Genomic DNA, 13,278 nt, shown 5'->3' on the forward strand with positions numbered 1-13,278 from the left:
AAGGTGCTTTGACTGGAGAAGAGTTCAATAGTGTGGATAAACAAGAAATGTGTAGGAAAGCTGAGCAGGGGAAGAATAAGGAAATATTTCTTGCAACTACCACAACAAAAGAACAAGCAAAAAAAAAAAAAAAAAAGTTTCAGTCCTGGAGAGAGGCTGAGTACAGAGGCCGCTGGCATAGGTCTCGGGGACTCTACGGTCTGATAGGGTCTGAGAGGGTGTGATTCCCCCTTAACAAATGTTCCTGGTGAGTGTACATGTACACACACACACACACACACACACACACACACACACACAAGCACATGCGGCACCCAGACTCCAGTTTCACCTCTGGCAGAGCACAACAATTCTCGGCTCGCCTTTCCAGAGTTATTTTTGGCTAGGGCTGTTCTCTGATGGCAAAAGCTTTCAGCCCCCTCTCAACTGGGAGAGAGGGCTAGAGAGGGCTGCGGGAGGAGAGGTGGGAGCCAGCTCAGACTGCCCCAGCTATCTTCTAGAGAAGGGCGTGCCTCGGAGGCGCAGTCCTGGGACTGCTAGGGCCAGGAGCGGGAGGGGAGTCCTTAGGGACGCAGTAGTTTGTTTGGGCACACTCGAAAATCAGCCAGCTGGGGAAAGACCCTGGGAACAGCTAGGCGATCTGCTGCGAACGATCTGAGCCCAGAAAACTTTATCTGAAGGTGAAGGCAAAACTCCAGGCTGCGTGGGGAGGAGCAGAACCCCCGGCGCGGGCCGCAGGAGGGCGCTAGGCGGGGAGGGGGGCAAGGCGGAGCTGGGCGCGGGGCCAGGCCGGCGGGGCCCCGCAGGCGGCAGATCCCCTGGAGCCGCGGCAGGACCGACGGGCCAGCGGCGCCATGGAGGGCAGCCCCATCCCGGTGCTCACGGTGCCCACGGCGCCCTACGAGGACCAGCGGCCGGCCGGCGGCGGAGGGCTGCGGAGACCCACCGGCCTCTTTGAGGGCCAGCGCAACTACCTGCCCAACTTCATCCAGAGCGTGCTGTCGTCCATCGACCTGCGCGACCGCCAGGGCTGCACCATGGTGGTGGGCAGCGACGGCAGGTACTTCAGCAGGACCGCCACCGAGATCGTGGTGCAGATGGCTGCGGCCAACGGGGTGAGTGAGTCGCACGCCCAGTTTGCGGGCCCCACGTCGGGCCACCTCCCGGCTGCTCTCTCCAGCCTCCCACACCGCCGCACTCGCAGCTACCGGGCGCACAGGATACCGCCGGGAAAAGGTGTCCTTCTTTTCAAAACCGGTTCTGGAAGCTCAAGCATCTCCCGGAACGCTTTTCTGCCTCTCCGCACCTGCTGCCTTTGCAAGTCTAACTTCTCTTTCTTCTTATCCATATTCACTCTATCGCAACTCCAGGGTTCCTACATTTTGTTGCCCACCTCCCCACACAGATTTCTTTGGCGACTCCAGCATGATTTCCCACCTCCGAGTCCTTTTACCATCACCCTCCCTCCTCCCAAATCTTGGCTGTCAAATTTAACAATTATTTGCACACACGTGCGATCACATCATCAGTATTAAACAGTGAGCTATTTAGCAGGAGGGGGCAGGAAGGATCACTGATTCTTCAATCCACCCGTCGTTTAGTGATGGCTTTGATTGGCTAGAGATTTCGTGGATCGCTTTGGTGCTCTCCAGCCTGGGCTCTGTTTCCAGGAGACAGGTCTCTAAATAGTGTATAAGGAGATTTGCAGGGACTTTCTTACCACAATTCCCAACTTCCCTCCAAGATGCCTTTTACATTTGACCAGTCAGGCCACTGGGTCCTCACCCTTCACTGCCATTTTCTTTACCTGCTGAGCCATCTCCCAGGTCTTCACCCTCATTTCCTCTCCTCTCAAGACCTCTGCAGTCTTCCTCCACTGAGGTCTCCCAGACCTTGAGTTTTTCTCCCTTAGCTCCCTCTTCACTTCCTTACAGATAGAAACACCTTTTAACAAATCCACTGTACCCCCACTTCACTTCCCCGTTCCCCAATCAGTATCTCCAGTGTGACTACCAAACTTCCCGGGTCTCTGAATTACCTGTGGGAAAAGCGGTATTAACAAGTCATTTCCGCCTTGTTAATACAACCAGACTCACATCCATAAAGATTTGAGTGAAATCTCTTGCAGATGTACAAATGAATGTGATCATCTTTAAAAGTGAAACCAAACAGTTACCTGTTGGTCGGCTTCTCACTATCGCTACCTTTTCCTTTTATGTCCTCCACGTGTCATGCTTTGTCTACTGCAATTTTCTCCTCTTGATGTTTTCAGGAGTGGAATGGGAAAAGAAAATGTTTTGTGGGTTAATGTTTTAAAAAAATATACAAAAGCAATGGGGAGAAATGGGACCAGTAGTAAGTAGTCTTAGGGTAGATTCAGGACTTGAATTTATCTTTGGCTTTTCATCTGGGATTGATGAATGCTGACTGGAGTCTGGGGGTTGCTGAGAGGTTGACAAATGTTCTTTCCCTCTTGTCTGACAAAGCTGTTCCTGTGGAAGGTTAGAGAATGATAAGCCCCAGGAGAGCTGTAACTCTGTTCACACTCCTTCCTGGCCTGGTTTGTCCAGGGGGTGAAAGAACACAGCCTGACTAGCACTGACTGTGGGTCAGGATATTTTCAAAGATTCGGTTGTTGATTTGCATAGGTAAATTGGTATAATTTATTTCCTGGCCCACTTTACCATGAGGCCTCTTCAAACTCTTCCTTCGGTGCTTCTTCTCCTTTAAACAAATTTCTTAACTTGAATGTGAAACCTATATTAGCATATGCTTAAAATCGAATAAAATTTTACCTAGTTGTTATTTTGAAGGGAAGAATGACGTGTCCCAGTGCACAAGGGAGTCCAACTCCTAATGTGAAATCTTTACTTCGAAGAACAGTAGGTGGGCCTTGGGGGCATTTTGCTGAATTTCAGATAGTGTCTTGGACCATTCTCCTCTTCATTTCACCCCTCTTCTGTGGAGCTTGTGCTGAAGGTTGGCTTCAGGAGAAGTTCGGTTTGGCAGGATTGGAAAATTATGAGCAAAATTGGTCTTGCAGGATTGAAAATGGATGGAAACTCACATGCTTCTTAACTTGGCATCTGTGGCATTACACTGAGGAGTGTTGAACCTGCGTTCCCAAATACCTTTACCCTTTTGATTTTTCTGATATTCACAAGCAGGATAGAAAAATCATGGGAAAACAGAGTTTAGGCTCTCTGAACTGGAAAAACTGATTATCAAGCAGGCTGTCATTCTTCTATCTGAAAAAGTTTGGTTTTGATTGAAAAATTAATTTTATAAGGAAATTTTCCAAGAAAAGCTGGACTTGGCATTTAATAATATAATTGCCAGAGAACAGAAATATGGAAGTTTTAAATTGTAAACATATTACTTATGTTTTTCTAGCTCATAATGTTTCAAATAGGCATATTCAAAACAGTAAATGTATGACTTGGATTTAAAATATTTCTATTATAAAGTTATGATCACGAGGCTGGTGAGGTGGCTTAGTGGGTCAAGGCACTTGCTGCCATGTCCGACAACCTGAGTTCAATTCCCAGAATGCGTATGGTGAAAGGAAAGAACTGACTTAAACAAGTTGACCTCAGATCTATACCTGTGCACTCTACATGTACATACACACACATAATAAGTGAATGCAAAATATTAAATGAAAAAATTATGATAACCCATTCCATGGCAGTCCACCCCCATCACACACACAAAAACCACACTTAATAATAAAAATAAAATGAAAATGTTAAATATGAATTTTTCTAATGTTCATAAAAGTCAGATAAGATTAATGATCTCCACAGGTTCAAGCCTTGACTGTAAACATTTTGTAATGTTGGTGTCATTCATTTTGGCTTAAGTGTTTTAAAATGTCTTAAGGAAAATAACATTCACCATTAAATTCTTCAAATAATAAAACTATTTTTATGTAGTTATAATATTATCTTCCTGAACAAAGTAAGACATTTTAATGAGGTGCCCAATCTACATTTGAATTTACTCTGTTGTTGTGAAATGGCTTTTATGGGTGATTTGCTCAAACTTGTTTCTACTAATCAAGAAATAAACATTGCATTTGATTATTTAGATTATTTAACATAGAAAATACTATCTCAAGAAAAGTCCAAAAAAAGAGAAAATACTATCTTTCCCTGTTTGTCTGCCTGCCTGTCTATATCTATGTATCTGTCTATGAAACAGACTTGTTGAAGAACCAGGCCAGTTTTCTTGTAGAATGTTCCTTCTGGAATTACTCAGATTGCTTTTTATGACTCCATTTAACTTTTCACTCTACCCCTTGTTTTTCTTGTTAACTAGAAATTAGTTCTAAAGACTTGCCTTAGTCCATTTGGGTTACTATAACAAAATATCACGAGCTGGCTGGCTTGTTTATAGAACAGAAACTGTTCTAGAGGCTGGGAAGGCCACGGTCCAGACTCTGACTCTTTGGGTGTCTGGTGAGAGTCCATTTCTTGGTTTATGGAATCATACTGTCTTGCTGTGGCCTCACATAATGGATGAAACTAGCTATTTTGGGGGGTCTCTTTTATAAGGGCACTAACCTCAGTCATGCGGACTCCATCCCCACCATTCAAGCACTCCCAAATGCCTTTCCTTCCACTGTCACTTCAGGTTAGGATTTCAACATATAAATCTGGGGGGATATATGCCTTCATATACCCTCACCCCTAATCTGGCAGCATTTCAAGTATGACAATTAGATTGCGGGGGTCTCTGAATTATCTGTATTGTGTGAAGTACAAGCCATGTGTTGTCAGTCTTAGTGATGATGGCGGGATCCTGGTGGTCACTGCTTCTACCCTCCACTGATCCCTCTTCAGTTTTGGTCAGCAGTGGGCTCAACTTCACACCATAGGCTTATTCATTTCTTACCAACATTTACTCAGTGCCTTAAAATTCACTAATGATCACTTCTTGTGCTATTTCATAGGATGTTTCAAAATAGCACTTTTCTCTGTTTCTGTTTTGCGGCAATCCCGAACGCTGCCACCTTTTTATCTAGCAGGAATTATGTGTCAGAATAACATAATAGTCTAATTGTAAGGAAGATGTCCAATTCATAAAAGAATGGCCTCCAGGGGCTGGGGAGATGGCTCAGTTGGTAAAGCACAAGCATGAAGACCTGAGTTCAATCCCAATACCCATCTAAAGAGCCAGGCATGGGCCCAGGTGTTTGCCACCAAGACTAAGGACCTGAGTTTTATCCCTGAGATCCAACCAGTAGAAAGAAAGAACTGACTCCCAAAAGTTGTCCTCTAACTTCCACACACATACTAGTGAGGTACATGTTCATACACACATACACACACACACACACACACACACATACACACAAAGAAATAAACAAATGTAATTTTTAAAATTAAAGAAAAATTTTATTTATTTTTTTATTTTATGTGTATGAGTATATTGTCTGCATGTATGTGAGTGCACCCATGTTGTGCAATGCTGCAGAGGTCAGAAGAGGGTGTTGTTAAGGATGGTTCACAGCCACCTTGTGGGTGCTGGGAATCAAACCCAGGTCCTCTGCAAGTGCTCTTAACCACTGAACCATCTCTCCAGCCCCGTTCTTTTCTTTTTAAAAAAATTATTTTTATTTTATGTCTATGAGTATTTGCCTACATGTGTATAAGTGTACCATGTGCATGTAATGCCAGTGAAGACCAGAAGAGGGTGTCAGATCCTCTGGAACTGGAGTTACAGACAGTTGTTAGCTTCCATGCAGGTGGGGAACCTCCCTGGTCCTCTGTAGAGCAGCCAGTGATCTCAACTGCTTAGCTACTTCTCTAGTCCCATTTCTGGCTTTTTCTAAAGTCTTCTTTGCATTTGACCTTGGCCAAAAGGCCAAGAACTGATTGATTGCAATCTTCTTTCTCTTACAGCATCATTGTCTAGTGGGACTTTCTCTGATAGTTGCAATGTTTTAGAATCTACTGTCCCAGGCCTACCCACACGTGACTGTCAAATACTTCAAACCATAACAAGTTTTCTAGCAAATAGAAAGGAGTATTGTTGTGGCCAATTGAACATGTCTCCAATAATTATGATTTAACCATATATATTGAACAAAGCCTGTCATAGGTTCCATGACAAAAACTTTATAACTCCATTGTACATTTAGCCAAGAGAAAACCCATATGGTGGTGAGATTTGAACTGTACTGGCCACATGATGTCCAGCAGTGATAACCGTGGTGTACAATGCAGCTGAGAGACTCCAAGAGCTTGGCAATGTCAGTGAAATCTTCCAGGGGCGGAGGCTGGATTATAGTCATATGAAGCAGACTGACTAGCTGGAGATTTGGGAGTGTACCCCAAGTAGGCACTTGTACAGGTTGTATTTGATTCTAACTGACCATGAAAAGCTGATTGCTTCAAAGAATGAGAATATACTTGGTTTGGCATTCATCAGCACTATTTGGGGAGCACATGATGTGGTTCTAAAGAGGAATAACACCGCCTAGAAGTTAAAATAAAGTAGCCTGTACTGGTAGTGGGTGGGAGTGAAAGGAAGGAAACAAGACTGGGATCCTGTGCTTCAACACTCAGGGCCTCTTTCCTGGAGTGGATCTGGAACTGTAGGGTGGGTGACCCAAGACCTTGCCTTTTGAAGAGAAAAAGTGATTGCTTTGTGTTTTTAGCTAGTGTTCATTCAGAATTGGTGGACAGAATGTACTACTGTAAGGTAGACATTAGGGAAAGCAGCCCTGCGATACAGTCTGTAGAGACCCCTAAGAAGCCTTCCAGAACTTCACTTCCTCTTCTGGATGCTCCTCTCTGAGTGTGGAACTGGCAAATACCTCTGGGAACAACAGCACACTTTGGGAGCCCTTGGCTACCTCCATCTCCCTGTTGAACAGTGCATAGTTGACACTTTTAGCCTTTAGTCTTCATTCACTCTTTTTATGGGGAAGTAAAAGAAGTGGGAGAGGTTTTGAGAACAGCTGGGCCCTCCCAGTTGCTGAGGTGGTTATTTTAAGCTTTGGTTAATGTGTCCAGAGACCCAGATGGCATTTTGAACTAAGCTGCTTTATTAAATCTTGTGATAAAACATAACGATGTTTATTGAAAAGGCAGACATACATCAGCAACACCATGTGTAAAACTTGCCCTAAGAATTTATTTTTAAACATCTGTTTTGTTGGGCCCCTTCATGATCTCTGAAAGTTTGGTAGTTTCAATACAGACTTGAGGACTATAGGTTGGAACCCACATTTTTTTTTTAAAAGAAGCCCAAGTGTAGATATCAAATCCGTGACACTTAACACTCATTTTTGGGTCCTGCCCACTTGTCTGTGGGCATTAAATAAGCATTTTAATAGAATTTTAACAAGATTATTTGGGAATAATAGATGGGGAAAAGTAGGTATAATTTTCCCAGTAATTAAAAAAATCAAAGGTAGAAAGTTAGGGCTTCAATGTATTGATCAACAGCCTTAAGAGTGAATTTGAAAACACTTGAGCAGTATACTTTTACTGCTTGCACCTGTATAGCCAGAGGGAAATTTTAGGTCCTTTTATCTGGCTTGGTGCTGTTAGTATGAATAAAAGCGTATCTAAAATGTATACAAGACTTGCTAAAATGAAAAATACACATTTTCCAAGTCCTTAAATATCTTTTGCCTCTTACGTTTTTAGTGATATCAACTTTTGGAGCCAATGTCTCTATTTGTATGAAGACAAAAAATTTCAGTAAAACTCAGCCATCAAAGATCTTTTTCTTGGCCTGAAGTCATGGAAGTTTTTGCCTTTTCCCTTTCCAAGTCTACGTGAAGAAGTATTTTTGTATGAACATAATATTAAATTATTGCTTTTCTATTGTTTTCCTCTAAGAAAAATCTTGTTTTCTAGCTAGGAGTACCTAGTTTTACATTTGGGATTTCCAAAGGAAAAAGAAAAAAAAAATCTGAAACTAGAGGACCAGAGTCTATTCTGTTTGACAAAAAGAACTCAGGTAATACTGGTGGGAGAGTTTTACAACAAATGGTTCATATCTCAAATGTAAAACAAGCTCTTCCAAATCAAGATGGAAACCCAAATAATTTAATACAAACATTGTCAACAACAAACACACAGAAAGGTAATTAACCTCACTAATAATCAGATAAATATAGACAAAAATAATCAATTTGTAAAATAATTGAAAATAGCCAGAGTTGATGTAGCTGTTGGGAAATTCTCATGTTTATTGCATATTGCTGATGGAAGTTAACAGACAAACGCTTTGGCCAGGCAGCTTGGCAGTATATAGCTAATTTAATACTCTTTATCCAACAACTGAGAGATGCTTTAATCTAAGGATAAGTCCTGTAGATTTTATTAGTACAAATGTGTGAAGCCTATATGTTCCAGAATGCATGTGGCAGCACTTTGCTAAGAACCCGTTAGAAACAATCTCTATACTCCATAATGGAGAAGAAGCGCATAACCTATGACATGGCCACACAAAGAAACACTGAAGTCCCTGAACCTAGGCGGCGGATCTGTGTGTGGAATGAAAAGGTTGTGAATGGCAGCTTGCTAAGTGGAAACACAGTCACCAGGTACTGCATACAGCCTGACCCCACTTTGTTTGTATATGACACAAGAACAGAACATAGTGTTGGAAGAACACACTCCAAACAGGCAACAAGGGGAACATCTGTGTGTGTCTGTGGTATAGTGGTGAGGGGAATCCTTTCCCTTTTCACTTCATACACTGTTTCCCATTAAATAAAGCATACATATAAAATACTCATTTTCAGTACATTTGTCATTAAAGACATCAATAAAAATAATGAAGATGGTCTGGTTCGGAGACAAGAGGCTGTAGTCTCATCCGCCCCAGGGGAAGCTGAAGCCAGAAGATCATGTGAGTCTAAGAGGCTAGCCTGGGCAGCATAGTGAGACTCTCCATCTCAACACACACACACACACACACACACACACACACACACACACCACACAAATAACCTTCACAACAAACAAACTAAAAACAAGAAAAGCTCTAGAGTTTATTCATGTCGCTGTTTCTTGCAACCTGTATGAGCAGAGAAAAGCAAGAAGTCTCAAGATTGATTTGATCATTTATAATAAAAGTGGGAAAGTAATGATATTTCCCTCCGCATTTCCTGGGTTATTAAGAAATTTAATGTAGCAATGAGCTATTAGAAATTATCTTTGTATAGTCATATAACACAAATCAAAATATTTTACTTTAATGAAAAGGACAAGTGTATTTATTTATTTATTGGTCTTTTTGAGACAGGGTCTCCCTGTAGCCCCAGCTGTCCTGGAACTCACTATGTAGACCAAGTTGGCCTTGAATTCACAGAGATATGCCTGCCTCTGCCTCCTGAGTGCTGGGAATAAAGGCATGTGCCACTACACCCGGCAAATATATTTTTTTAACCTTAGTTTTTCTAACCAGAGGCGCCTGTTGGTGCTGTGACCCCAGTTGCTTCCTCTGGCTTCCACTTGACTTTTGGCATTTCTCCATGCTGATGGCAAGCTGGAAGGCAACTGCTGAAGACACAATCCCCTCCCTGCCCGCTCTGTGGGCATGCATATGCACTCCTCTGAATGGTCCTGGGGGTGACCGAAGCTGCTCCCTCCCACACAGACTACCTCAACCTGAAGGACTTTCCCGGAGTGGTCTGTGTGTTGTCTCCTGAAAGTATCTATCTAGCTGTGCCAACACCGTGCTTTCCCATCTTCAACTTTTCTGAGCCTTAGGAAGGCGCTGTGGAGAGTCCGTGCCCCAGGCCTACCTCACTGCCCCCTTCCTGAAGCCAGATCTTAATCTGCTCATTTCATGAGGATTTTCTAACCTAATGGACTGGGCCATGTGAGAGATTACTGAGAGGAGCAGCTCCAGCACAGGCTGGGAGGCTCCACACTAATCTGCTGAGGAGTCTGAAAATGCACAGCTGTGGGACCTCGCCTCACTTTCAAGCACTTGGTGGGGGTGTCTGTCAGGGCCTCGGCCTGCGGCCCTGCTCAGTGTTTGGTTAGGAGGCATGATCTTTTTTTGGCAGGATATCTCAAATGTACAGTAACAGATGCAGACGTGGAAGACCCAACTTGGCTGTCATAAATAACAGTAAATTGTTTAATCTTGCTGAGTTGTAAATCTATGACTGCAGAGGTCTTTAGTTCATTGGAACATAGGATAAGGGTGGGGCCCGCTTAGCAAATGGGCAGTAATTTCCCAATTAGGCAGAAACTGGCCTGAGGAGATTTACTTAAACACACACATAAACACATTTTAATTGATTGAGACAATTATTCAGAGGAAAAAAAACAACTTTAAAGAGATTTGAAAATTTGATGTACTCTACTTATAAAGTGGGTGTGTATTAACTGTAAAGGACTTGTCTTGCAAGCATGAAGACCAGTGTTCGATCCCCAGGACCACAAGAAGAAAGCTGGCGTGGAAGTGTGTGCTTATAATCCTAGCCCTCAGGAGGCAGAGGCAGGCAGGTATCTGAGGCTCACTGCTCAATCAGCCTAGCCTACTTGGCAATGTCCAGGCCTTAAGAAACGCTGCCTTAAAAAAATAGTAAATGGTGCCTGAGGTGCATACACATTCACTGGCATACACATATCCTCCTTGCTTCCCAAAGCATGTGTATACACTCTATTTGTGGGGTGCTAAAGATACTGAGAGTTTCTTTGTTTGGGGGGCATACCTATCTCCAAAATAGTGTCTGATGTGTGTGTGTGCTTTTGGTCTACTTTATCAAGTGTCATGTGCACAGGGCCCCACTCCCCTTGTTCACCCCCCTCCCCGCCAAATGCTTTATTTTTCTTTGAATTTTTTTTTTGGTCTTTTTGAGACGGGGTCTCCCTGTAGCCCCAGCTGTCCTGGAACTCACTATGTAGACCAGGCTGGCCTTGAACTCACAGAGATCCGCCTGCCTCTGCCTCCCGAGTGCTGGGATTAAAGGAGTACGCCACAATGCACAGCTTTCTTTGAATATTTTTAAAGATTTTGTTTTATGTGTACATATGTTCGTGTGGAAGGTATCTGCACATATATGTAGATGCCCTCAGAGACCAGAAGAATGCGTTAGATGCCTTGGAGCTGGAGTTGTAGGTGGTTATGAGCTGCCTGATGTAGGTGCTAGGAACTGGACTTGTGTTCTCTGAAAGAGCAAGTATTCTTAACTAAGCCATGTCTCCAGCCTCCAAATTCCTTCCACTTAGATTTTTCTTTGTGGTGGTGGCTAAAGCTAGCAACACTATGCTTGGCTTCCTTGACTTTGCTTAAGAAGAAGTGACTTAGCTTCTTTTCCTGTTGCTATAATAAGATGCCATGAGAAAAGCAACTTAAGGCAGAAAGGTTCTTATAGTTTTAGCTTATAGTGAAAGGTAATCATGGTGGGAAGTCAAGGTGGCAGGAGCCTGAAGCAGCTGGTCACATTGCATCTACAACCTGGAAACACAGAGAGCTGACTGCGTGCATGTGACTGTTCAGCTTGTGTTCTCTGCTTTATACAGGCTAGGATCCTCTCCTAGGAATAGGCCTGTTCTCCATTAAGATGGGTCTTCCCACATCCATTAATATAATTGAGACAACCCCTCCTGCAACAGACTGCACAGAGACCCATCTCCCAGGTGATTCCAGATTCTGTCAAGTTGACAATTAGCAATAACCATCATAAGAAGGTAGGACAGACTCTAAATGTCAGAAATGTTTGAAGACTACACAGAACCAAAATGGCTAAGCAAATATTCCTTATTGACCTATGCGTCTAAAACAATAAATGGAACTTGTGGTGGAATAAGGACAAGAATGTAAGGAGCATGAAATCTGACCACTCTAGGCAGGTGTGGTGGTTTGAATGAAGAATGTACCCCATAGGCTCAGGTATTTCAGCACATGGTATATGGTCCCCAGTTGGTAGGCTATTTGGGGAAGGTCACTGAACCCTTAGGAGGTGTGACCTTGATGGAGGAAGCATGTCATTAGGGCAGGCTTTAGGAGTTCATAGCCTCATCCCACTTCCAGGAAGCACCCTCTGCTTCCTGAAAGTGATTGGAGATGTGAGCTCTCTCAGCTTTCTGCTTTTGCTACCTCTGCCACCATGATAGACTCTTATCCCTCTGGAACCATAAGCCCCAGTTAATTCTTCCTTCTATAAATTACCGTGGTTAAGGAGTTTTATCACAGGAATAGTAAAGTAGTTAATACCACAGGCCTTTATTTCTCAAGGACAGCTTTTCAAGGTAAGCTCAAAGGTATTGATATATTAGTGGCCCAGTTTGGTACATGCAAGTGGACAGGATCAGGAAAAGCTAAGACAAGGATAACATAAGATTCAGGTCAGGACAAAGATGAAGATGTGGGGCTGTTCCTCCTGTAGACCTTGGCAGCTTTTTAGTGAGTAGGTTTGGCGGCTAAAAAGAAAGACACTGCAGTTGTATATGCATGCTATGGACTGATTTGCTTCTTAGCTATTGACAAATAATATACAGTTTGTTATACCACACAGTGACTTTAGTCTTCAAGCACTTGTTAGTTTATATATAGAAACTTCAGGTGAAAGCACCCTTATATTGATCAATAATAGTCCATTTAAATAATGGAAGAGCATGCAGTTGTTAAACTTATGTTGAGAAGAATATTAAGTGACATAAAAAGATATGATTGTCCAGAAAAATAAACACCACATATTCTCTCTCACATATGGATTGTAGCTTTGGATCTTTAGATTTGTGGATTTAACTTGGAGTATCTGTAAAAAAAAAAAACAAAAAACAAAAAACTAGAAAGTGGCTGGAGGTGAGGTGGGAGAAAGATTTTAAGGGGATGGAATAGTAGAACACAGGTATGAAGGGGGAAAGGAGAACGATGGAGCGGGTAAGGTGTAGTGATGAGAGGGTAAGAGGGTAGGGAGAAGAGGGATGGGGGAGGGATGACTAACACTAAGGGTGTTTGATAAAGGCATATAGGGACCAAATAGTTCATAAACGTCTATATATATATAATATATATAATAGTGTATTAGTTATTTTTCTGTTGCTATGATACAAACACTGACCAAAACAAAGAAGGAAGAGTTTATTTGAGCTTATGGTTTCAGGGAAATTACAGTCCATCATGGTGGGGAGGTGTGGTGGCAGGAGGTGGTTGGAACAGGAGCAGAAAGTAGAGAGCTTACATCTTTGAATGAGCACAGGAAACAAAAGAGTGACTGGAGATCTGGCAAGGCTTAAGAACTCTCTAAGCTCACCCCTAGGGACTTGATTCCTCCAGGATAGCCACACCTTC

The 13,278-nt window shown here is 42.9% G+C and overlaps 1 protein-coding gene across 1 annotated transcript in view; it reads left to right on the forward strand.

The window, feature by feature from the left end:
• The first annotated feature begins 501 nt into the window (after positions 1–501).
• Pgm5 (phosphoglucomutase 5) overlaps positions 502–13,278 on the forward strand; it is a 202,345-nt gene continuing 189,568 nt past the window's right edge. The window contains exon 1 of the mRNA XM_008852279.3: positions 502–1,115. Within this exon, the coding sequence (XP_008850501.1) occupies positions 855–1,115 (261 nt within the window). The 5' untranslated portion in view covers positions 502–854. The remainder of the gene's footprint in view (positions 1,116–13,278) is intronic.

The sequence above is a fragment of the Nannospalax galili genome, unplaced genomic scaffold (assembly GCF_000622305.1).
Source record: "Nannospalax galili isolate Female #2095 unplaced genomic scaffold, S.galili_v1.0 scaffold1486, whole genome shotgun sequence".
Taxonomy (NCBI): domain Eukaryota; kingdom Metazoa; phylum Chordata; class Mammalia; order Rodentia; family Spalacidae; genus Nannospalax; species Nannospalax galili.